The 24,297-nt window shown below is 67.7% G+C and overlaps 5 protein-coding genes across 5 annotated transcripts; 2 read left to right on the forward strand and 3 right to left on the reverse strand.

Annotated features, from left to right (window-relative positions):
• Positions 1-27: 27 nt before the first annotated feature.
• Positions 28-9,169, forward strand: CHLRE_08g385150v5 (uncharacterized protein). Its single transcript, XM_043065354.1, has 8 exons — positions 28-327; positions 500-656; positions 893-3,006; positions 3,184-5,970; positions 6,186-6,341; positions 6,589-7,199; positions 7,380-7,644; positions 7,800-9,169. Exons 1-8 carry the CDS (start codon positions 283-285, stop codon positions 8,007-8,009), a joined length of 6,345 nt encoding a protein of 2,114 aa, XP_042922355.1. The 5' UTR covers positions 28-282; the 3' UTR covers positions 8,010-9,169.
• Positions 9,170-9,539: 370 nt separating this feature from the next.
• CHLRE_08g385200v5 (uncharacterized protein) lies at positions 9,540-10,560 on the reverse strand. The gene has a single exon (XM_001694154.2). The coding sequence runs from the start codon at positions 10,456-10,458 to the stop codon at positions 10,195-10,197; it is 264 nt and encodes an 87-aa protein (XP_001694206.1). The 5' UTR covers positions 10,459-10,560; the 3' UTR covers positions 9,540-10,194.
• A 142-nt stretch (positions 10,561-10,702) lies between these two features.
• On the forward strand, positions 10,703-16,776 carry CHLRE_08g385250v5 (uncharacterized protein). The gene is made up of 14 exons (XM_043065355.1): positions 10,703-11,001; positions 11,075-11,178; positions 11,324-11,424; positions 11,640-12,617; positions 12,791-12,935; positions 13,173-13,323; positions 13,461-13,612; positions 13,841-14,019; positions 14,280-14,402; positions 14,583-14,740; positions 14,913-15,014; positions 15,203-15,425; positions 15,661-15,801; positions 16,062-16,776. The coding sequence occupies exons 1-14, from the start codon at positions 10,937-10,939 to the stop codon at positions 16,260-16,262; spliced, it is 2,823 nt and encodes a 940-aa protein (XP_042922356.1). The 5' UTR covers positions 10,703-10,936; the 3' UTR covers positions 16,263-16,776.
• A 64-nt stretch (positions 16,777-16,840) lies between these two features.
• Positions 16,841-19,707, reverse strand: CHLRE_08g385300v5 (uncharacterized protein). Its single transcript, XM_001694153.3, has 6 exons — positions 19,333-19,707; positions 19,164-19,239; positions 18,984-19,054; positions 18,565-18,799; positions 17,948-18,136; positions 16,841-17,766 (listed from the first exon to the last, which is right to left on the reverse strand). Exons 1-6 carry the CDS (start codon positions 19,470-19,472, stop codon positions 17,071-17,073), a joined length of 1,407 nt encoding a protein of 468 aa, XP_001694205.1. The 5' UTR covers positions 19,473-19,707; the 3' UTR covers positions 16,841-17,070.
• Positions 19,708-19,763: 56 nt separating this feature from the next.
• Positions 19,764-24,207, reverse strand: CHLRE_08g385350v5 (uncharacterized protein). Its single transcript, XM_001694152.2, has 5 exons — positions 23,924-24,207; positions 23,292-23,334; positions 23,161-23,205; positions 22,972-23,022; positions 19,764-22,825 (listed from the first exon to the last, which is right to left on the reverse strand). The coding sequence occupies exons 1-5, from the start codon at positions 24,109-24,111 to the stop codon at positions 20,600-20,602; spliced, it is 2,553 nt and encodes an 850-aa protein (XP_001694204.1). The 5' UTR covers positions 24,112-24,207; the 3' UTR covers positions 19,764-20,599.
• Positions 24,208-24,297: the final 90 nt, after the last annotated feature.

Raw genomic sequence — 24,297 nt, forward strand, 5'->3', positions numbered from 1 at the left:
AAAGCCCCTCAGGGAACTCATGAAAATGTACAATTGCAGAAGCTGGTCGCCTTCCAGCGCTCTGTTCTGCCATAATAACATGCTAGGACGTAACAAAACCTTCGTTGAAAACTTGGTGGACGCTTGAAAGCTTGACGCAAACAACTCGCGCACGGCCCCCGCGCCAGCTCTTGTGGATACCCAAAGCTCTGTGCGCATTTGCGACAGCTCGAAGCCATTATGCACGGGCGAAGATAGACTACCAGGCCTTGGAGCCCGGGAGGAGCTGGGGAAACCCGGGGAATGGAGCGGGAAGAGGCTGAGACCGATGAGGCCATCCAGCAGCTGGTGAGTGGCCTTGAACCTATAAGACGCTCCGTGTGGTCTCTTGGCGGTGGACACGGCACTGCTGGAGTTGCGTCAGTTGCTTGCAAGCCGTTTGCCGCTGCTGCGTAGCGCGTCTGCGTGCTATGTGTGACGTATATGAGGCTAGATTCTTTATGTCGTCTATTCTCCTCAGATTGCGCGGGTGAAGCGTTTGGCGCCCGTGCTGCGATGGCCAAGCGTCGCGTACCAAGGCCGGTTCCAATACCATGGCTCGTTGTACATGACTGTTACATCCAGTCAAGCTACGGACAGCAGCCAGGCGGGCCCATCCCCGCGGTCTCCAGCGACAGGTGAGGCATACCCCGTCGGCATACCCCGTCGGCATACGCCTGGCGTATGCGCCAGACAATACCCCCGCGTGCCACGACCTGCTCATGCCGTGGTCGGATGCTGGCAGCGGCATGCATGTGTGGTGGTACTGGGAGCTGCGCGCTGTCCGGTAGTGCGGTGTGGTGACAACGCAGCGTGTGCACGCCGCGCCCCCGCCGACGCGCGCGCCGCTTCCTTGATTTCCCCTACGCCGCAGACGCGTCCGCACAAGGCTCCGGCGCAGGGGCTCAGCAGCAGCTGCAGCGGCGGCAGGCGCGGGGACTGGCCATTCCGCGGCCGGCGGTGAAGCGACAGCCCGCCGACTCGGCGGCAGGGCAGGACCCGCCGGGCCAGCCACTGCACCCGCAGTCGCAGCCGGACCAGGCTGGGGTAAAGGACGAGGCGTCGCCCGGTAGCTGCTCACCGCCCGGCCCCGCGCCGGACGGCCCGCAGGCCAGGGCGCCAGGGGAAACGGAGGGGCTCGGCGAGGGGCAAGGAGACGGCGAACGCGGAGGTAAAGGGGAGGATGGGCAAGGACACACACGCCCGGGTCCGGCCCAGCAGGACCAGGCTGCTGCTGGTACTGCGGCGGGGGCGCCTGCGGGGGTGGCGGCTGGGGGTCATGAGGCCACGGCGGCGGCAGCATCCTCACATGAGGTCGCGGCGCCGGCAGCCGACGCGCATGCAGCCGCGGAGCCCTCGGCTCAGGAGGGGACTTCAGGCGAGGCTGCAGCCGTACAAGAAGCGGTGGCGGCAACGGCCGACGAGGTAGCAGCAAGCGGCGGCGAGGCGGAGGCAGTGGGCTGGCCAGACGCCATGGAGGAGGACCCGGAGGACGGCGCAGTGGCGGTAGTGGCGGGTAGCGACGAGCCGGTGCGTGCAGGGGCGGCACATGGCGAGCCGGCCAGCGGCCCTGCGGCGGACGCCTCGCCTCCGCCCGAGCCGGACACCGCGCACGGGGCGGCAGCGGTCTGCCACGATGGTGCCGGCGCTGCTGCGAACGCCGCCGCCGGTGCAGCTGCCGGTGCTGAGGCGGGTCTAGGGGAGGCCGGCACGACACAGGCCAGTGGCGGCGGTGCAGCGGGGCATGAGCAGCACGCATCTGAGGCGGGCCTGGGAGGCGACCACGCGTTGGGGCTGCAGGAGGGCGGGGAGGAGCAGGAGCAGCAGGGGAAGGCGGGCGAGACGGGGACGGCACCGGTGCATGTGGACCCTCGCGCAGGAGAGGCGGCTCAGGTGGATGCAGCAGCCGCTGGACCGCTACCAGACGCAGCAATGCACGTGGACGGCGGCGGCGACGGCGCCAGTGCTGCCGCCGGGCCACCGGAGCCTGGGGCGGCAGGTTTGGCAGAGGCCTCGGAAGGCGGTGCCGAGGCGGATGCGGCGGCGCCACAAGCGGCAGGAGCCCCAGCGGGTGAGGGCGAGGACTCGGCGCCTGCTGCTGGTGCAGATGCGGATGTCGCGGATGCGGATGCTGGGGCGGCAGGAGGCGGGCAGGGTGAAGCGCCGCCTCTTGACAACGGCCCCACAGCAATGGCAGTGGACGCGCAGGCGGCCCAAGCGGCCCAGCAACCGTCGCCGCCGCAGCGACAGCCTGAGGATGCAGGGCGGCAGGAGGGCAAAGTGGCGGAAGCGGAGCAGCAGCCGACAGCAGAGGCCAGCGGGCGGGCAGCGCCGGAGGGGGTGCCGGAGGTGAAGACGCAAGCAGGGCGAAGTGCGGAGCAAGAGGACACGGCCACGCTAGCGGCGGCGGAAGGGGCTGTCTCAGCTGACGTAGCAGCGGTAACATTAGCGGAGTGCGGCCAACATGACCCAGGGGGCCTGGCTGCCACTGAGGCGGCGGCGCCGGAGTCTCATGCCGCACCCGCACACGTACCCGCACCAGCACCAGCACCCGGTAGTGACGCGGTCGGCGCCAAGCCGCTCGAGCCCACGCCGGACAGCCCGAGCAGGCAGCCACAGCCCGAGGCAGCAGCGGCCGCCGCAGCAGCGGCCGGGCCACCAGCCGCCTCCCCGCTAGCGCCGCCGTTCACCGCGGCGTCGGCGCAGGCCGTGGCCGTGGCCGTGGCTGCGGCGGCTACTGGCACGGCCGTTGCTGAGGCGGGGCCGGCCGCGGAGGCAGGGGCAGGAGGGCGCGACGCGCTGGGGGAGGGCGGCAAGGACGCCGACGCGGGGGCACACGCGGGTGCCGACGCCGGTGCGGTGGCGGGTATGGGTGGCGGTGCTGGTGGTGGCGCGGGCGCGGACGCCGCGGCCATGCCGCCGCCCTCCACTGCGCCGCCGTCCGCCCGCCACCTGCTGGGGCGGCGCGCCTCCCTCATCTCCATACAGGTGCGCGCACCCTCACGGGGCTGTGTGGAGTGTGTGGAGAGGCTGTGGAAGAGGCGGCGTGGAGGGCGCCGGCGGTCCGGCAGCGGGCCCAGGAGGAGAGGGAGGGTGGGTGGCACTACCTTCCGTCTGAACCGCCTATAAGTACACGTATGTCTAAGCTCTGGCCCCCCTGCGCAGACGCTGGAGTCGGGCGAGCTGCCCTCTCTGGACACGCCCGTGGGCTCCACGCCCTGCTCGCAGCTGCAGCCCAACCCGCTGTCGGCCGGCGGTCCCGCCGGCGCCTCCTCCCTGCGGCCGCGCGGGCTGCAGCACACCCTGATGGCGCTGAACCCCACCACCACCACCACCACCACCACCACCACCAATTTCGGTGGACCCGGGCACGGGCACGGGCATACGGAAGGGGCGGGCGGCGGCGTGTCAGGGGCGGGCGGTGCAGCGGGCGAGGGTGCCAGGGGTGCAGCGGAGCGGGAGGAGGGCGAGGCGGCGGGGGGCACGGGTGTGGGCGGGCTGTCGCGCGGTGCGTCCATGCACCCGGCTGAGTCGGGTGAGCTGCAGGTGACGGCCAGCGAGGTGGCGGCGCAGATGCTGCTGCTGGAGCAGGAGGAGGGGCAGGGCAAGGGGCGGGGCCGGCAGCGGTCTGGTGAGGCGGGCGGCGGCGGCAGCAGCAACGAGGCGGACGGCTGGGCGGCGGCGGCCGAGACGGCGCTAGCTGGCGGCGGCAGCGAGGGCCGTCGTGGGAGCGGCGACGGCGGCGGCGAGGCGGGTGGCGGTGTGGATCTGGCGGGGCAGGCGTCGCTGCAGTCGCGCAGCAGCCAGGAGGGCGGCCGGCGGCAGCGCTGGGGGCAGCCGCAGAAGCCCAGCGGCGCAGTGGGCTTGCCGGAAGCAGGGTCGGCAGGGGGCTCTGGGATGGCGGTAGGCGGGGTGGTGGACCTGTCCTTCGCACGCGGCTGCCTCACACGCCTGTCCACACACGGCTCCGGCGCACTCAGCGAGCTGGTGGGGGTGGCGGGAGGGGCTGCTGCAGCCGGAGCCGCAGGCGGAGGCGGGCGGGGCCGGGCGGCGACTGCGTCCACGCCCTTGAGCGGGGGCGGCGGCGGAAATGGCCGGGGCGGCGGCGGCGGGCACACCAACTCCGCGGCCGGTGAGCAGCGGCGAACTCCGGACGGATCCCGTCGGGGCGGTGGTGGTGGAGGTGGCGGCCGGGGCGGCTCCCGCTCTCGGTCCCGCTCCCGAACGCCCGCCATCCGCAGCGAGCGCTCTCGCTCCCGCTCCCGCTCCCGTGACCGGCGGCGCTACAGCCGCTCGCCGCGCCGGCGCGCCGGCAGCCGCAGCCAGAGCCGCAGCCGCAGCTTCTCGCGCCCGCGTCGCGAATATGACCGGGACCGGGACCGGGATCGGGACTACCGTGATCGAGACCGGGACCGGGCTGGCGGCAGCTACCGCGAGTACAGCCACGAGCGGGAGCGGGACTACCGCGACAGGGACCGGGAGCGGGACCGCTACGACCGGCGAGACTACGACCGTGACCGTGACCGCGACCGCGACCGCGACTACAGGGACAGGGACCGCGATTACCGAGACAGGGATCGGGACCGGGACTATGACCGGGATCGGGACCGCGGCCGGGACCGCGACCGCGGCCGGGACGCCTACAGCCGTGACAGCCGGGAGCGGAGCCGGGAGCGCGACCGCGAGCGCCAAGACAGCCGCTACGACAGCCGCCGCAGCAATGCAGGCGTCGGCGCCGGTGCCGGGGCAGGCGGCGGCGCCGCCAAGTCTGGCGCCGCCACCGCCACCGCCACCACGTCTCACGACACCGGCTCCCTGCCGCCATCTCGAGACCGGGAGCGGGGCGCGTCAGGCGGCCCGGCAGCCACTCAGTCCCAGGCTGGAGCGGCGGGGGCAGCGGCGCAGTCACACCAGAACGGCACAGCGGCGGCGGTGACGAGCACAGCCGCGCCGGTTCCACCCAAGTTCCTGGCCGCACGCTGGCCCGCCACAGCCGCCGAGTCAGCGGCTGGCACGACTGCCGCAGCTGCTGCAGCTACTGCTGCTACAGCTGCGGCTGTGGTGGGCAGCACAGTGGGCGGCAGTGACTCGGACATGGACCTGGATGACTCGGACACAGAGCAGCAGCAGCAGCAGCAGCGCAAGCGCAAGGCGGAGGCGCCGCCCGCCGCCGCGCCGCCGCCAACTCGCCCCATCCCCATGGTCCGAGCCCACCCGCCGCCAGGCCACCCCGGCGCACAGCGTGTGGGCGGCATGGCGGTGGGCCCGGCTGCGGCACAGCGGTCCGGTTCCCAGCCGCCCACCCGCCCCGGTCAGCCCGCCGGCCGCCTGCCAGGTGGCGGCGGCGGCGGCAGCCAGGGCCACAGCCCCGCACCCGCCGGCCGCCTCAGCCCGGATGCGCGCTCGCCGCGCCAGCCGCAGCCGCCGTCATCATCACAGCCATCGGGCCGATCCACCTCCCCCGGACAGCCGCCGGGTAGGGCGCGCGTCAACGCCGCAGCGGCGCGGCCGGGCGCAGCTCCGCCACAGCAGCAGCCGAGGTCCGGTGCGGGCGGGCGGGTGTCTGGCTCGGGCGCCGGCGCCGGGCTGCCTGCGGTGCACGCCGACAAGGCGGAGCGGGCCCTGGCCAAGCTGCAGCAGGACCGCGCCACGCGGCCGCCGGGGGCGGCAGGGCAGGGGCAGGGCGCGGCGGGTGCGGGGCCGCGCGGCAGCCAGTACACGCCGCCCCCGGGCCGGGCGGCGGGGCGGGAGCGCGTGGAGCGTGAGCGCACGCGTGAGGCCTCTGCCGGCCCTGCCGCCGCCGCAGCTGCCGCAGCAGCCGGCGCCTCGGTCAAGTACGACGTGGCTGCTGCGGACGACCCGCCTGGGGACGTGCGGGCGGGCGGCGACGCGCCCCTGAGTGCGGGCATGGATCCGGACCTGGGCGGCTTCCTGGCGCTGTCCATGATGCAGGTGTGTAAGGGGGTCGGGTTGCGTTGGGTGGGGGTGGGGTAGTTGTGTAAAATGAGAAGCGGGTGGAGAGGAAGGGGAGGGTAGCGCTGGGCTCGGGCCTGTACTAGGCTGCCCTTCTGCTTGCTACCTACTCTGGCACATTCCCCTTCCACCCCCGCACCCGTGCCCTGCACCTCTCTGACGCCGTTGCCGCCCCCTTCGTCCGCCGCCTCCAGTTCTCTCTGAGCTATGTGGTGGACAACCCTCGCCTGCTGTGCAACAAGGCCACCATACGCCAGCTGGTGGACGAGGGCCGCCGGCTGAGGCGGGACGCAGACCACCGCCGCGACGGCAAGGAGTGGAGCAGCCTGCACCTCATGCTGTACATCAACGTGAGAGCCAGCAGGGCCGTTCGCGGGACTACGTACGCGCGCGCATGTGTGTTTGGGTGTGTGTGCTGTGTGTGTCCTGTTCATTGCTACTTCCGCCTCTGCTGCCTGGCAAACGACGACTCGCGCTCCTGGGATGCACCCGACGTGTGCGGCACTGCCATGTGCTTGCCTTCCAGCACTGCCCGCGGCCGCCACTGTCTTCAACCCGCCCGCCCACCTGCCCCTGCATTTCCCCCCCGCCCCCCAGTCGGCTCTCAAGCTGATGGAGGGTGTGTTCGGGCACGAGCAGCAGCAGCAGCTGTCCGGGCCCGAGCGCGAGGCCGGCACGCGCGCCGCCCTGCAGCTGCTGGCGGAGGCCTCGGCGCTGCTGCACACCGCGGCGGGCGAGGCGCACAAGCTGGCAGCCACGCACCACCACCTTCAGCAAGCAGCAGGTGCCGGCACGGGTGCAGCGGTGGGTGCTGTGGACGCAGCCGTGCAGGCAGCGGGTGCTGGCAGTGGCGCAGAGCTGGCTACGCCGCCTCGGCCTGCAGGGCACAAGGCCGGTGCGGCCGGGGCCGGGGCCGCAGCGGGCCCGCCTGCCCCCAGCCCCGCCCACTCCAACCTGTCCGGCCTCACGTCCGGCCAGCACGCCACCACGCCTGTGCCCACGCCCGGGCCCTCCTCCCGCACGCCGCAGCCGGCCGGGGCGCCCGGCGGTCGCAGCCGGGCCGGCGGCGGCGGCAGCTCGTCACTGCCGCCTCTGTCTGCTGCGGTGGCTGCGGCCCAGGCGGGTGGGCCGGCGCCTGACCGGGAGCTGCTGACGCTGGAGGCCTTTCGGCTGCTGGCGCTCAAGCTGTTCGCCATCTGCCGCACCAAGTGGGTGGCCGGGTGTGCCCGCCAGTGCGTGCTGCCAAGCGTGTTGAAGGACAGCCATGCCTTATGTGCGCCAGGAGTTCGGTTGCAGCTCACGTCACGCATGCGGTTAGCCGCTTGCTCACGCGCCATATCTGGCGCTGCACTGATGGGACTTGACGGTGTTGTGTCACGTGTGCGCAGGTGGCTGATGCTGAACCAGGAGTCGCTGGCGCAGACCATCAAGATGCACGAGCCAACGCCAGGCGGAGGCGGCGGGCATGGGGGTGGCGGAGGCGGGCATGGCGGCGCCAATGGGGCCGGCGGCGGCGGTGACGGTGCGGGCCGGCGCATGTCGCCCTCGGGCGCCGCCGCCGCTGACAGCGCCTCTTCCACTCTGGAGGCGGCGGCGGCGCTGTCTGCATCCACCTTCACAGCCAGCGTGCAACAGATGGCGGAGAGCGTGCAGGTGGGCGGTGGCTCCTTACGTGTCAGGGCAGCACAAGGGTCGACCCGCGTGTGCTCCAGATGCCGCTCCCGCCACCTGAGCCCCCGCTGACTCTCCCTCGCCCCTCACCCCGGTGTGCCTCTCTCCCTCCCCCTCGCCCTCGCCATCGCCTCCAGGCCATGTCCGCCGCCGCTGACAGCTGGAAGCGTGTGGCCGCCGAGGGCCGCACCTTCAACGCCGCCGTGTCCTTCCCGGGCGTGGACCCGGCGGCGGTAGTGGCGGCGGCGCGGGTGGCGGCGCTGGGCTACGAGGGCGGCGTGTGGAACCTGATGGGCGCCGTCAAGGTGGCGAGGCAGGCGCTGGACACCATCACCGGCCTCATGTAGGACCGCGACACCCACGTGTGGCGGCGATGTGCGGTGGCACCTCGCGCGGTGCGGTGCGGTCCGCGGCCATGTGGTGCAGGCGCGTGGTTGTGCAGCGCGACGAGCGCTCATCCGCGGCATGCGGGGCTCTGCGTGTCGCTGGGATGCATGGGTGCGCCAGGAGCCAACAGCCGGCAGCTGCCGGCGCCGCGGAGCCGCTGCGTTGGCGCTGGGGCGGTCAGGCTGCCTCATTGCAGCAGCCCCGGCAGGCAGGACTGCAAGTTCGTATGTGCACCAAGTCACCGCAGTGTGGATGGGCGGAGTTTTCCTGATGGCCAAGGCTTTGTTGCCGGCTGCATATTGTAGTAGGAATAGACACGTACAACACGCGTGTGTGTGCGCGTGAGTGATTACGGACCGCACTGACGTTCCATGGCACCCGCCTCTGATGGGTGGCTACCGTGGGTGCCGGGTGCGGGGGCACGGCGGGAGGCCTCCAGCTGTGCCCCACGGCGTGTGTGGAGGTGCTGCATGGGCGCACGAGCTGGGTTCTGACTAGTAGGGAGGAGGGCATGCGGAACCCATGACGGTCTGGTGCTGATTGGAGGCAGGATGCACGACACAGCCACACATGCACACTGCTGTGACGTGGCCTTGCAGCTTGGCCGGGTACACGGTGCGCGGTGCTGCAGCAGAGGCATCGGCATGTGTATGGGGCTCGCGAGGGGGGGGGGGCAGGGCGTGCTATCGTGCGACACAGGGCACACAGTGATTGCGCTAGGCGCTTGAACCGTAGGCAGGAGTTGTAGGGTGCATGGCGGGTCCTGTTTTAAGTAGGAGCCTCCGGCGTAGACTGCACGGACAAAATCTTACTGATGAGCGATGGTGCATGGGTCCTGATTTCTTAGCGGTACGACTTTTGTCCGGTGCGTGCGGGACGCAAACGGCTGGCAGATGGTACATGGGTCGGCACTGCATACGCACGCTGCATACGGCAGCCAAAGCATTGTCAATACCGCCGTATGCCGTAACGAGCTGGCATCTGGCTGGCCTGAATGCTTTCTCACGTCAATGTGACAAGCTCTAAACTTGGATCCCCTTGTGTCGCTTGACCTGTCACGTGTCGGACGCAGCGCTGTCGACACAGGCACACGGCAAGCGAGAACCCATTGACTGTTCGTCAGGGCGTGCCCGGGCTACGCAATGCGGGGCGTCCTAATGCGTGCTGAGCATTGAGCAAGGCAGCTGTCACTGCTTCGTGGGCCGCCCCGCTACCGCTTTGAACCCCTGCTGAGCTACCGTACCGCATACTCCTGATGGGGCATGTTGCCTCACCGTGTCCAGGCTGCTGCGCTGCGGGTGCCCCATGGTCGCTGTATGTATGTGCGGCGCTCGCTGTCGGCTCAACACGCACTGGAACGGTGCGGTCGAGGTGCTGGGCCACTGGCTGCGACAGCGGGGTCCCGGGGCTGGCTGCGGCGCCATCATCCCTGCCACAGCTCCTGCCGAGCCCACCCCATCCCACCCGGCACACCGGAGGCCAAGCCAACAGCACCAGGAGCATTACAGTCCTCGTCCCATCCCCATGCCCCGAGGGTGCGCTCCCAACGCATCCACACAGCAGCCATCCAACGGCTGGGCGCCCCAACAACAAACACCGCTCATTCCTCGCGGCCTCAACCAGCAGCGTGTAGCGTTGCCCCGCATCATCCAGCGGCAGCGGCAGCACCACGTCCAGGCAGTAGCGGCGCGGAGACCGTTGCTCAGACCCCGAGCCAACACACCGCATCTGTCACAACCCTCCACAGCAGCTCGGGCCCTATACAGCAGCTCAGCGGCGGCCTCACCTGGCACTGTTCCGAGCAGCGACTCACCCCTTCCGCCTCCCGCACACGCGCACACACCTCAGCAACCCTTAGGCGGGTGTTCTAGGATTGAACCGCTAAATGATGCGTCCAGAACACCCGCCCCGTGTCAAACACCCCTGGTGCCGCCCTGCGCGCCTATAATACCTAACCCGCGAACCCAGCCCACCCCCTACGCTGTAGCGCGCTCGTGTCCAGCTCCTACGGACGTCAAAGCCTAACAGCATTGCGTGCGGCAGCTGGCCAGGCAGCAGCGGCACGCCCGCACACATGTACCCGCGGGCTCGCCGCAGCATGCATGATCCCCAACTCAAGCAACTCTTTGCAAGATACTGTTGATACTACCGCCCAGTTGTCTGAATGAGCGTAATGTTGTCTCCCTTGAGCAGGATCCTGCCCAGAGTCTTGCGGGTCTTGCGCTTCATGGACACCTCCTCGGCCTCGTCAAGCACCAGGTTCATGTACTCATCGAAGCCAATGATGCGGCCTTCCACTCGCAAGTCCGCCTGGTCGAAAAGCCAAATCTGCACCTTTTGTTTGCTTTGTAAGAAGCGGAACATAAGGTTGATAGGTTGGGTCATAATCTTCTGGACTTTAGTCGCCATGTTGACGAGTTTGTGCTAGGACAAGGCCGGCGGCCAAAAGCTGGGTGCAGTGAGGGTGTTGAAGGCAGTAGCCGTGGGGAAGAGGCTTAGGCAGTGCTATCCAAGTGTGCAGAATATTTGCGTGCAGGTTTTCCTGACGCTGGGTTAGACCGACTTGCGACTTGCGATCCAACGCGCATGAGGCTCGCGGTCTGGACTGCTGTCTGGGCTCTACTGCGCACTGCCGTGCATGTGCAGGTTTTGTCTTGAATTATTAGGGTCAGCGAGCTCTTGTGAGGGCTCTGAACTCTTCCGTTGACTCGCGCTCTTCAGCTCTCAAGGAAAAGGGGCCGACTCTGCATAGACAAATGACGTAGCAACTTATGAATAAGACAACTTGACCTTACCAGGTTGGTCTTCAACAACGAAATCGCGCAAGCGACAGCAGCTGCGCCCAAATAAACAGACAGAGACTTCGGTGCACACGCTGCGCCCAACCATGGACCTCGAGGACTTTGATGACGACTCATCGCTGACGCCAGCGCAGCTCATCGCCAAGCAAAAGTGAGTCGGCTGCAGCCGGGTCTGGGCCAGCATGTCAAGCGCCACAAAATGTCCATGGTCGTTGTGCCTGCAGGCAAGCCTTCGGCGGCGATTCCGACCTCAACTCTGCGTGGCGTGGGGGTGCACAGCCAACGCGGCCAGCACGAAGGGATGACGACTTCCGTATCCCTGCAGCAGGTAGCTATCGACATGGCTACCGACCTGCGCAGCAGAGACCTGCACGGCTGCAACGCCGGCCCTTCGACGCACTGCGGATAATCCCCCTAACTTGCAGACTGATGGGATCCTTGCACTGCGCTTGCGTGAAATGTCCTTGGTGCAGGCAACACAGCGGGGCGGGCCAACTTTGGCCCGGGCGGGGCTCTGGGCAACCCCGGAAAGCTGGCGGGCGAGCTGCAGCAGCTGGACCTGGGTGGCGGCCGGGTGGGTGGGCCCGGCGTCAAGCAGTTCGTGGCGATGTGCGGCAGTGGGGCCGAGCGCCGCTTTGTGGAGGGCATCTACGATAGTCAGGGATGAAGTTACGAGCCGTGGCTCTCATAGACGGGCTTGGCTTGTAGTGCATGCACAGCACCGCACTGTGTCGTACAAATGTCCGCTGACGTTGGTGCCGCCCGCCTTCCGTGCCGCACTGTGCACAGGGCGGCGTGGAGGACTTTGGGCTGGCGGCTGAGACGGCGCCGGTGACGCGGAGCGCGCTGCCGCCGCCAAGTGCCCGGGTGGGCAGCCTGCAGCCGCTGGGCGGCCCCGGCGCCCCGCGGCCTGGCGCCCTCGCCCCCTCGCCACTGCGGCCACTGCCTGCTCCGCTCCAACCGCCGGCACCGCCTGCCGACGCGGGCGCCTTCGGCCTCGCCGCCGAGACCGCCCAGGCAGCAGCCGCGGATGCGCTGCCACCGCCGCTGGGCCCGGGCCTAGGGCCGCAGCTCGCGCCGCTGCTACCGCCCGCGCCACCGGTTCCGGCTCCACTGACGCAACCGCAGGCGGCTGGTGGCTTCGGGCTTTCCGCTGAGGTGCAGGCGGAGTCAGCACGGGCGCCACCGCTTGGCTTTGGCGCAGCGCCAGCGCCTCTGGGTGCCGCACCGCCCGCACCGCAGCCGCTGCAGCCCTCCTACGGCCTGGCCAGTGACGTGCAGGCTGCGGCCGCGGGGGGCCTGCTGGGTGCAGCCGCTCAACAGCAGCAGCAGCTGCAGCAACAGCAACAAATGCAGCAGCTGCAGCAACAGCAGTACGAGCAACAGCAGCAGTACCAGCAACAGCAACAGCAACTGCAGCAGCAGCAATACCAGCAACAACAACAGCAACTGCAGTACCAGCAACAACAACAGGAACTGCAGCAGCAGCAGCAGCAGCAGTACCAGCACCAACAGCAGCAGCAGTACCAGCACCAACAGCAGCAGCAGTACCAGCAGCAACTGCAGCAACAACAGCAGCAGTACCAGCAGCAGGCCGGGCCGCAGCTGCAGCCGCCGCCGCCCGGGCAGTACGGGCTGGCGGCGGAGGTCACGGCGGCGGCGCCGCAGCTGCTGACGCAGCACATGGACCCGGCGACTGACCCCTACATGCAGGCTGCGATGCTACAGGCGCAACAGGGCACGCCGCAAGGCCAGCTGCACTCGCCGGTGGGTAGGGCGGGCTACCGCACTGCTTTTGAGGAAGACCTCTTCCCTTGTATCTTTGAATGCAGTTCCGGCTGCGCCCACCCTGGTTTGCGCGCTCACTCGCGCCATCCCCAATGCCTCCCCTTTAGCTCACGGTACCATGCCACTCTGCCACCACCACCACCACCGTGCAGGCCTGGAACCAGCCGTTTGCTGACACGTTCAGCCTGGAGCAGCTGCCGCCCGACCAGCGCTGGCTGCACCTGCAAGCGCGGCAGGCCGAGCGCATCATCACGCAGCTGTACGCGCAGGGCACACAGCCCAAGGTGGTGGACATCAGTGAGTGCCGGGCGTGTCAAGTGCGGTAGCCACTGTCGAAATAGGAGGTCCATGTCAAAGCTTGCTGCTTGTTGCTTTGCATGTGTTAGGTAAGCACAAGGGGCGTGTGTTGGTGTGTATCAAGGCCTGTCATCCACTGTTGCTCTACCTTCCAAGTGCTGTCATCCAATCTGTAACGGCTGCAATCTGCCTTCACTTTCCCTCGTTCCCTCCTCCCCGTCCCGTTGTCGCGCTCAGAGGACGTGCGCGAGAAGCTGCTGGACAGCACCTGCCCGCCGCGCCTGGCCTACGTGGCGGCGGTGGAGCAGGCTGTGCAGCCGGACGGCCGCCTCCCGCCCAACTGCCGGCCCTCGCTGCTGCAGACCAAACTCAAGAACGGCCAGAACAGGTGTGCAGCCGGCAGTGAGGAAACGGAACAAGGGAGAGCAGGGACGAAGTGGAGAGGGCACGCGAGCTATTGAGAATGCAATGTCATGGGACATGAGACACAACCGCTTCACCACACATCCCTGCCCCCTGTGCCAGGCTGCGCAAGCTGCTGGAGCCCACCATCGAGCCGGGCTCCCAGGGCTTTGTGGACCTGGCCTACAACGCACAGGGCGCCCTGCAGCCCGAGGCCAGCCGCGTGTGGTCCTTCGGCCTGTCGCTGGTGCAGGCAGACGGCGTGGGCAAGTCAGGTACGGCCCAGCGAGATGGCGGGGGGGGGGCTTGCTGCCTTGGCGCCTGCCCAGAACTGTTGGAACCCGCACCCAGCAAGCCGGCAGGTCGGCAACGCGCGCGTTTGCCGCATGCAATGGCACGCCTTCGGAATGAACGCATAGCGCCTTCTAGCTGCCATGGTTGCTGCCGTGCCCCATCCTCACACGCATACCCACTCCCACTCCCGCACCCGCCCGCCCCTGTAGGGCTGCAGCGTGTGCGTGCGCCCTGCCTGTACATCGCCCGCATCGCGCTGTTCGACCGCCGCGCCAACCGCTTCCTGGGCAACGTGCTGGGCGTGCGGCCCGAGTCCGTGGGCAACTACGACAAGCGCTGGGTGTTTAACCCCGACGAGCGCGTCATCGTGCGCTGCGGCTGCGTGCAGGTGCGGTCGGGGGGCAGGTAGCACGAGGGTGGCCCGCACACCGGCTGGGACGGGAGCATGGAGCGGCGGTGAGGCATGGGCCTAACGCTGCATCACGCCGCACCCACACTGCGGCACACGGGCTGTTGCTGCCCCCTCGCGCAACCTCCTGCACACCGGTTTGCTGAGCTGAAGCTCCTGCCGACTCAGGCTTGCAACTACCCCACCCCTGTTCACCTGCCCCTTTCCCTCCACCCCGCCGCCGCCCCTCTTTCCCCCAGTCCGACCCCCAGGCCGGCACTCGGCTGGTGACGGACGACGCGCTGAGCCTGTACATCGAGTTCAACACCTCCTACCGGCTGACCGTGGAGGACACAGTCAACATGCCGCAGAGCGAGGAGCGGGTGAGGGAGTGGAGGAGGCTGGGCGGGTGAGGGTGGCGGGTTGCGGGGCGTTGCTTCGAGATCCTGCCTACGCCCTCACCACGCTGCCGCCCATCCTCTTTTCTTGCGCGCTTTGACCACCGCAACCACTACAACCTGTGCTCCCCCGCTGTGCCCCTCCCCCGATGCCCCCCCTTGCAGTGCTCCCAGCTGCTTGACGAGATCAACACGTGCTGGGCCATGGTGAGCTTCAAGAAGTGCGCGCAGCTGCAGCGCGAGGTGGCCATCAGCGTGCCGCTGCACCACGGCTCCATCTACGACCCGCAGGACATGGACGCATTCTATGCAGAGAAGCGCAGGTGGGACGGAGCAGGAGGGAGTAGGGGAGCTGTACGGAAAGTGAGGAGCCAGGATGCCAGGCGTGGCTACGGATTTGCTAAAAAGCGTCGGTGGCTGGTCAACGGCGACTGTCATCTCCAACTGCCTTGTGCCCCTCCCGTCCCCGGCACCCCCGGTTTCCACCCTCCGCAGCAAGACGCCGTTCCGCTCCGCCTTCAAGGGCCGCGAGAACCCGGTGCTGCAGTTCAGGGTGGGGCCGCTGGCAGCAGGCAAGCCGCCGCTGGTGCCGTACGCGTGAGTGCTCGGCGGGTTTGGGGGGATCGGGACTGGCGTCGCGCCAGGGAGCTTGCGCTGACATATCAGCCAACCGCCACGTGCTGCGGCCCCAATCTGCGCCCATGACCTCCTCCACACCTCCACACCTCCCGTCCTCCGCCCACCGCTCCTTCGACCCCTCAACCCCTCAACCCCCCCTCCCTCAGCTACATGCCCCCCACCATGCTGGGCACCTCGGACCTGGCCACCGCGCTGGGCGCCTACCGCATGAGCCTGGCGCTGACGCTGGGCCGCCAGGCGGGCCCCTTCGCCGCCGCCGCCGACCCGGTGCTGGCTGGCTTCCCGCCGCTGCTGGGCGACCACCACCTGCTGGCGGAGTTCCTGACCCGCTGGCGCGACATCAGCACCAAGATGACGGCGCTGCTGGACGTGAGAGACCGAGGGGAGGGGGGAGGCGGGGCGCGGTGGGGGGTTCGGGGGCCACGGCCGGGGGTTCGGGGGCCGAGCATGTGGCCGCTCGCGGAGGGGCGCATGTGGCCATGTCTTTTTATGTACTGCGGGTCCGGCGCCGGACTGCAGCAGCCTTGCAAGCTGCATGGTCCTGCATTGCTGTCACCCACACCTCTGTGTCGCGCTGTCGCGCCTCCTCCTGCTCCTCCTGCAGACGGGCTGCTGCGGCCCCGACGTGATGCCGCCGCTGCCGGCGCTGGTGGAGGCGTTCCGCCGCTGCGTCATCGAGCTGGCGCCGCTGGCGCACTGCCCCACCATTCCCTCCCGCCACATCAACAACTTCGTGGAGTACCAGGTGGGGCTGGGGCGGCTGCGAGGGCGCAGGCGAGCAGCTGAGGCAGCGGCATGGGTATGTCGCGGTGCCGTGCTGCCCCGACACAACTATACCCAAGCCGTCACAGGCTTGGGCGGGGTCTCCATGTCCACTCATTCTGCCGTCCACGTGCTCACGCCGTCTTTGTGTCCTGTTCCTAACAACCATTCGCCCTACGCGTGTCCTTCATTATGTCGCCCCCATCACCCTCCACCCCACCCCACACAAACACCGCACGCCAGGGCCACCGGCTGCGCATGGTGCAGCGCTACTGCCACGTGATGGACCCCGGCTCCAACAAGATCCTGGGCGCCCGCCACCCCGTGGAGCCGCTCAGCCACGCCGGCTTCGAGTTCCTGTTCACGCCCTTTGATGTGTCCGAGGTGCGCGTGTGCATGGCCGACCGCCTGGAGCACCCGGAGCCCTTCTTCAGGCGCTCATAGCGGGGCGGCGAACGGAGGCCGGAGGCCAGGGAGCGGCGGGCCAGGGCGGAGGGTCCCGAGGTGGAAGAGGAAGTTGCGGTCTGACTCTTACAGCGGCGCTGCCAGGCGGGCCCTCGACACGTGGGCCGCTGCAGGCGCATGGCGCGTGGTAGGCAACATGTACATGACATGAAGGTATTACTTACCGCACTTTGAGGACTGAAGTGCCGGCCAGTGCCAGTCAGGCGTGCCGTAGAGAGAGACCCGGCTTTCCTAGCATCTTACGCGCGCATGCCCGCGCAACTGTATGGTGGAAAGCAAAGGAAGGAACGACGAAGACCAACTGTGTGCATTTACCAAGGGCTGTGGGACATGCAACCCGACAGCGGCCGGGGCGTGTCAACTGTAGCGGTGGTGCCGTGGTGGTCAGATGGTGTGAGGCCCCAACGCTGCTGAGCTACTCGTCCTCCAGGCGATTGCTTTTGTATACTTGCCCAAATTGTGCAGAACCATTCGCGTGTAAGGTTGTCACCGATACAACACGCAGTACAACATGTTCGGTGACCGCATTTGACAGACGGTGAAACCAAACGCACAGAATTCGTCCACACTTACAAACCGTAGATAGCCGGGCTAACGAAGGCGAAATTTGCGTTCGTGCAATGCACGCTCGTCATGCTGTGATTGAAACCGCATGCATCAAGACTTTCCCGCACCTTAGTTGCTACGCAAACATACGATAGACAGGTGGTTGGCGCCTTGGCGCCGCGCTATGTAACTGAGCCTCGAGGCCTTCATCCAGCCCGACGGCCCGTCTCCACAACACCACTCACACAGCCACCTGGCTCAGGCCCACCGCCGCCCCCTCCAGCAGCCGCTGCACAGTCCCGTCACTCAGCTGCCGCCCGTACCGCCCCCGCACCACCGCGCAGCAGCGCGCCAGGGCGGCCTCTGACCCCACCACTTGCTCAGCCGCCGCGCTCTGCTGCCCAGCCCCCTCCCTTGCCCGCGCCCTGCCCTCCGCCGCCTGCGCCAGCGCCAGCGCCTTGGTGGCCAGGAACAGGTGCAGGTCCGAGTGCGGCGCCACGGCCGCCACCAGACCCAGCTGCGACTCCAGCGCGCCAGCCGCCGCCGCCCACAGCCGCTCCGTCAGCTCAGCCGCCCCTGAGGATGGGACGGCTGCTGCCTCGGTCGCCTCCGCTGCTGCCGCTCCCTGGGCTTCCGCCGCCTCCATGCAGCGCGCTGCCGCCTCTGCGATAGCCGTGCGCTGCGAGTACATCTCATAAGCGGCCGCACGTAGCCACAGCATCGCCTGGCCGGGGCCGGCCTGTTGCGTCTGCATCAGCTGCATCATGAGCTGCGGCGCCGGCGTCATCAGAGCCTCCGCCGCCGCCAGGTCGGCCGCCGCCTGCTCGCACAGCTCCGTCAGCGCCGCCAGCTGGTCACCGGGGGTCGGGGGAGCGGAGGGGCCAGCCAGGATGTCTTGCAGCTCGGCCGCACGGTCCGTGCAGCGGCCCAACAACACCTGGGTGCGAGCGCAGGAGTGCGTGTGTGAGACGCGGGGGAGCCTGTAAGGTATGCGGTATGTGCTGCGGCAGGCCCACAGCAGCGCAACACCCGCAACGCCACCACACCATGACCAGCAAAGCCCGCACGCCTTCAAGTCCTCCCCTGGGCAACCCCACAGCTTTCCCCAGTCCCCGCACCTGGAGCTCTTCCGACACCGACATACTGCCGGCGCTGCTATTGCTGCTACTGCTGCAGCCGTGCAGCAGCTCCAGGCTGCAGCGCGGGCAGCCGCACGAGAAGGCGTAGGCCTCGGCCAGGCCCGCCTGCCGCTCCTCCACGGGGCGCAGCGAGGCCGCGCCCAGGTAGTTGATCAGGAGCTCGGAGCCCTGGGGCCGGGAGGGGCAAAGGGTAGATAGGGAAGGGTAAGGGCCAGCGAGGCGTGGTCACTACTGAGCGTAGCCAACACTACGGGAGGCGCATCAAATGGGAAGAGGTAGGGACTGGTAATGGTAGCGGTGGTTGTGATGGTGAGGTGGGTACCGTATCAAGGAAAGGAGTGGGAGGTGAGCGTGTTGCCTGGTGGCTGAATGGCTCTTTGAGGCTGCTTGGGCCCTGGCGAGAGCTCGCAAGCGGCCGTGGTGTGCAGAACCTTTGCAGACCCGGCCGTGGCCCGCATTGGCAATCACCCATCCCGCCACCACCACTCGCCAGGGCCAGGACCCCCCCCCTCCTCCATGCCGTGTTACATCAGCTTCCCTTGCGCACCTGCCCCACCCATCCGCCCGCGCCCCCGCCCCCTGCCGCCGCCGCTCACCTGCTCCACGTGCCCCGCCGCGAAGACGCACATGGAGTCGCCCACCACGTAGTTGACCGCGTTGGGGCAGCAGCTGTGGTTGAGCATGGAGAACGAGTGCCACAGACCCAGGTGCCCCACCTGCACCTGCACTGGCCCGCCACCGCCAGGCTGCTGCTGCGGGCTGCGCTCGGGCGGCGGCGCACGCGCCAGGCTGGAGGCGAAGTCCGTGAACTCCTCACCGAAGGAGTTACAGCTGTATGCACATGGAGGTGTTGGGCAGCGGAGCTACGTGACTGTGAAGCGTATGAGGGGGTGTGCGGGCGCATGACGGGTCGGGATGCGGTCGGCCCCAGAACGCTAAGATCAACGGCCAAACGCAACGTTGCAGCAGTTCCCTACGCTCACAGCAGTCCACCACGTCAGCGGTGCGCGCTCACCCTATGATGCCGTACAGGCGCTCCTCCGTCACCACCTCCGTGGCGCCGCTGCCCGGGACGTCGCCGTCCTCCTGAGTGCGAAGGAGGGAGGAGTGGGGCCCCACGGGAGAACGCTCTGCACCGGCACCGCCAGCTTTCAATGCAAATATGCTTCACATTTGAGGCACATAGCACACCCACCTGGGCGATGTCGTCGCCGGCATGCAAGTCCAACAGCAAAGCCCGTTGATTTGCACACAAATCGGAGCATTTTGTACTGCATTCATGACGTGCAAATGTTGAATAGTTGAGGAACGGGTGTAACGTCGACACAGACCCACTTCACTTCAGGCAATCCTTGCACGCGCACCTTGCCACCAGCTCCTCCACATCAGGCAGAGTTCCGAACTCGCTAGTAACGTAAGCCATCGGCCGTGACACGAGGACCAGGTCCCCAGCGGCCAACGTCGCTGTCGCGCAGACGCCGCGGCCACCTCCCCTCGCCGGCATCCTCTCAACACGTATTGGCCCCGCAAGTTCTGGCGGCGCGGGCGCACCAGGGACGTAGAACGACTCAACATCCAGGGCTGTCGCTTCGCTGGCAGACGGTGCTGTGCACTGAACACGCTGCTGGCGGGGTACGATGTCCCGGTGCCGCGCGCAAGGCCACCGAAGTGCTACCGTGCGGCCGTTGCACTGACGCTGAACGCCGACACCAAGCGCCATTTTGAATTACGCGAACTGCACTTGCGTGTCCTGAATCCCGTGGTATGTATTTATCAGCAATGATAGTTTGTTTCTTGACAACATGTACTTTACATTAAGGTGCGTCTGCATGGGGCGTGCCGTACAGCCCGTACCAATGTGTGCGAAGCGACGCTCCCCTCTCGTGCATCGTGCATCTCTCTTCAGTCTCGCGGAGTTCGCTTCAGTACCTTCGCTTCAGTCCTCAGTGTTGTGCAACTGACGGCCCTGCATTGCTGTCCCAGTACACGCTCGACCTAGACACAGACACATCCTACACCGTCAAGTACACACGCTGCCACACGCGCATGTGGGGCCAGGGGCACTGCTTCTGGCCTGCCGGGGGCACTGCTTCTAGCCTGCCGCACGCACACAATCAAACAGAACAACCCGTAACGAACACACACGGAGCACATCGCGCCACATGGCATCAGAAATCGCAAGCGTACTGGGGCGCGCACAGGCGCCACACCGCTTTTCATGATTAGATTGGGTTTGTAGGCTGTTGGCCGTTCCCGAATGCTATGCTCAGAGAGCGCGTACGCCCTTCGTCAGTCTCCCCATCGTCTTGCTTGTCCAATGCGAACCACGTGACTTATCCTTTAGCGGCATTTGGGCCGCTACCCACCACAGTTTATAGGGAATCTTCTTTTTCCCTCAATTAATGGCGCCTTGCCTGTCTCTCCTTGCAGTCGATATTGACAGAGAGCAAGCAACCCCCGACAGGGTAACTACACCAGGGTAAAGCGATAGCCGCAACACACAACTCCTTGGGAACCTTTTGTCCAGCCGGCAGTGCAACATGTGTCACATGCAGCGGTGTGCTACTCAGCACCGGCGTGCCACGACATGTCCCCGACGTCACTTCCAGTTCAACCTCGCCGCCTCCCTGTTCACTGCTGTTGCTGCTGGCACAGGCGGGTGAGCAGGGCCAGCAGCTGCGAGCTCGAGGCGCCGGACAGCAAATCCTCCAGCTTCAGCGGCTGCTGCTGTTTCTGTTCCGGCTTCAACACCTCCTTCGGCGAGGGCGGCTGGCGCATGCTCTGCTGCTGCTGCTGCACCTGCCGCTGCAGAGTCTCCAAGATAGAGCCGCTGCCGGCGCGGGATGGCAGCGGCGCCGGGCAGGCGGGCTGCTGCGGGCGCTGCGGCGCGGGCACCTCCTCACTGTGGCTGTGTGCAGACTGCGGCCACGACCGCTTCACCGGCTGGCTGCGCGGCAGAGGCGGCGCCTGCGGCCGGTGCTCCTCACGAGCGGCGGCGGCTGAGGGCGGCGGCGCCAGCGGCACCAGGCAGTCGAGCATGAGGCGCACACAGCCCTGCGCCGCCTGCAGCGCGTCCTCGCCGGTTGAGAAGGTGCTGCCCAGGTCGCGGCAGGCGCCGCGCAGGAACACGCCCGCGCCCCACTGCTCGCGAGCGCTGGTGCTGGCGCGGGCGAAGGCGCTGCCGCTGGGCGCCAGGCCGCCGGCGGCGGTGGGCGAAGACGGGTGGCTGCCGCGGGCGGGCGCGGTCACGTCAGCGACGTCAGCACCGCCGGCTGCCACAGCACCGTCGCCGCGCGCCGCCGAGGTGGTGGGGCTGGCTGTGGCGCTGCCACTGCCGCTGGTGCAGTAGGTGTAGCCCAGCAGCACCGCGGCCGCGGGCTCCTCGCTCACCGGCACCACACACTGCAGCGTGGCGCCCCGCGGCAGCTGGCTGGGCGCCGCCGCCAGGAAGCGGCGCACCAGGGCAGGCACGTCGTCGCCGGCAGCTGGGGCAGCAGACGCAGGAGTAGCGGACGCAGGGGCAGAGGGGACGGTACCGCCCGTTGGTGCGGGGCCGCTGCTCTGGGCGCGCAAGCTGACAGCGGAGCCTGAGGCCGGCGGCAGCAACGAGCTCTCGTGCCGCGGCGACCACCTCGCAGCGCCGTCCTCGCCCTCCTCGCGGGAGCGCTTGGCGCCGCAGCCTGAAGAGGCAGCCACGCCGCTGCCCATGTCGCCGCAGCTGCTGCGGCGCACGTTGGCAGCCTCGGCGGACTCGCCGGCAGCCTTGGTTGTCTGCTGCTGGGAGCAGCGCAGCAGGTGGCGCAACACCGAGGCAGCCGACTGCTCAGCCTCGTCCTCTTGCTGCAGCTGCTGTTGTTGCTGCTGCTGCTCACGCTGCTCCCGGCGCTGCTGCTCGCGTTGCTGCTCGCGCTGCAGCAGCGCAGCCAGCAGCAGGGCCTCGGTGTTCGCCGGCGCACCGCTGGAGCTGGAGGGAGGCTGCTGCGTCTGCTGCTGCTGCTGCTGGGCCATGCCGGTGCCGGTGGCAGTGCGGTCGTCGGGCTTGAGCTGCATGGCGCCGCCGCCCACTGCCGCTACCACGTCGTCATCCATGCCGCCGCCAGGGGCGGGCCCGCTTCCGCCGCCCAGCACGCCCGTCAGGCTGCCACCGCCTTGCCGCACCACCAGCTGCATCAACTGCTGGGGCTGCTGCTGCGACTGCGGCGGCTCCATGTGCAGCCGCGGCGAGGACGTGCGCAGTGACACGCTGGCGGGGACCGCACGGGGGGCACCTACAGTTGAGGGAGTCGCGGTGAAGCTTGACACGTCCAGGGGCACGGGCGGCGGCTGGCGCAGATACACGGCGCTGCGACTGCCGCTGCCATCAACGACGGCCATGCCTGCATGGGGTTGCTGGTACTGCTGCTGCTGTTGGTACGCTGGCGGGTACTGCTGCTGGTAATGGGGCGGGTACTGCGGGGGGTACTGAGCGGGGCGCAGGCCGGCGGTGGCGGGCGGTTTGCTCAGCTCCAGCACCGGGCCGCCGTGCTCTGAGCCGTAGGGCAGGTCGTAGCGGCGGCGCTTGGCAAACAGGCCGCCGTCAGCGTCGCCGTGGGAATGCGGGTGACCGCCCAGCAGCGGCGGGGACGGCAGCGGCAGCGGCGCCGGCAGTGCCAGTGGCGCGGCGGCAAGGCCGCTCAGCGGTGCGTAGTAGCCGTAGTGGCCGGGCATGCCGGCACCTGCGCCGCCCATGTCCAGAGCCTCGCCGGCGCGCTGCTGCTGCTTGTCCATAAGCGCCCGGCGCGCCTCCCGCACCACGGCCTCCAGGCGGGGGTCGGCGGGGTCGGAGGGCAGCAGCTGGCCGTCGGGGCCGACGTAGTCCTGAGGGGGGAGGGCAGGAGCACGGGTATTGTTGTGTGCTGGCATATTGCTGCGGTAGTGGCTGTAAGCTGCTAATGAGCGCTGCACAAGATCGCCCGCGCGTAATCACCCCGTGTAACCTCGTGCCTGCGCTGGCCGCGCCTCACCTCGACCGGGAAGTTGAGTTTGGCTTTGCCGCCGCGCACTCGAATGGCGACCTGCCAAGGAAAACCAGGCAAAAGCGCAGTGAGTCCAGCATCCAACGTAGGCCGTAATCCGCCCGCTAGAGTAGCTGGCCGCGGACATTTTGTGTTCGTGCATTCAGCCGGTTGAACCCAACCCGAGTTCTCGCTCACCTTGTCAAACATGCGCGCAGCCTCCTCCTCCGTATCAAAGCTCCCCTGCAAAGAAATGCAGCGCGCCATTGTAAGCAAGGATGCGGCCGACGCCAAACAGCGGTACCAAGTCCCGAGCGCTCGGGGCTCACCAGGTACACGTGCTTGCCAGAACTGTTGATAGCGCTCTGCCACCTGCAGGCACAAGAACATAGCGAACAAGTAAGAAGCAGAGCAAATACAGGTGAAGGTCGAACGCGCGGCAGACTGGCATCCCTAGTTCGTAAGGTCAGTGAAGGTGTGAAGTGTGGAGCTGGCGACGAAAGCGCATTGCAACTCGTAGGAGACCGCGTTGTATATTGTTTTGGTGGGCCCAGGTAAGCTGTAACAGGGCAGTGAGCAGCAGCTGGTGCTTTCGAAACCCCGAGTCTTCCGCGCTCGCAGTCGGACACCAACCTAAGTGATATAGATAATCAAGCTGTATGCTAACAAAGCGACAGGCGGACATCTGCGCGACGACAAGACGCGGGCCGCTGCCAGTCGGACGCAACAAAGGAAGACGCTTAAACGAACCCTCCGCGACCTCGCTCTTGGGGGCTATTCCGGCATCCCTAGGCCCCAGATGCATGCGACATGTGGCATTGAGGTTGTCAACCTTGACTGCAGGAGCCCGGGCGCTCTGCCCACACCACTGCCCACACCCTGTCCGTCCCATGTCGACTGACTCCACGAACCCCGGAGTCACCTCTACTGCACGCGCTGTCATAATCACGCAGCAGCTCACCGCTTTGACTTCCTGTGCCAGCAGACACCGCGATAGGCAGACGTGGGCGGGCGACGGGCGCCGAGCGCATCGCCCGCTGCCCGAACCGCGTCGTCCATAGCGCCTGCGCCGTCGTCGAACTGCATCTCCTTGCTAGTGTTTAGTCTCCAGCTGGCGTCGCCTTGAACTAGCCCACACGCGGGCGGCATCTAAAGCGTATGCTGTCAGCCAGCAGTGTCGATTAGCGCCCTCAGCTTATAGGTAGCACAAATAACAGAGCTAGGAGAATGTTTTGGGACCGCGGGTTTATTGTTTGGAGTGGGGCAAGAAGGGACCTGGGCGAGTAAGTGCGGACTGCAATGACGACCAGTACGGTTTCGTAAGTCCAGGCTCCT

Source organism: Chlamydomonas reinhardtii, chromosome 8 (assembly GCF_000002595.2).
Source record: "Chlamydomonas reinhardtii strain CC-503 cw92 mt+ chromosome 8, whole genome shotgun sequence".
NCBI lineage: Eukaryota > Viridiplantae > Chlorophyta > Chlorophyceae > Chlamydomonadales > Chlamydomonadaceae > Chlamydomonas > Chlamydomonas reinhardtii.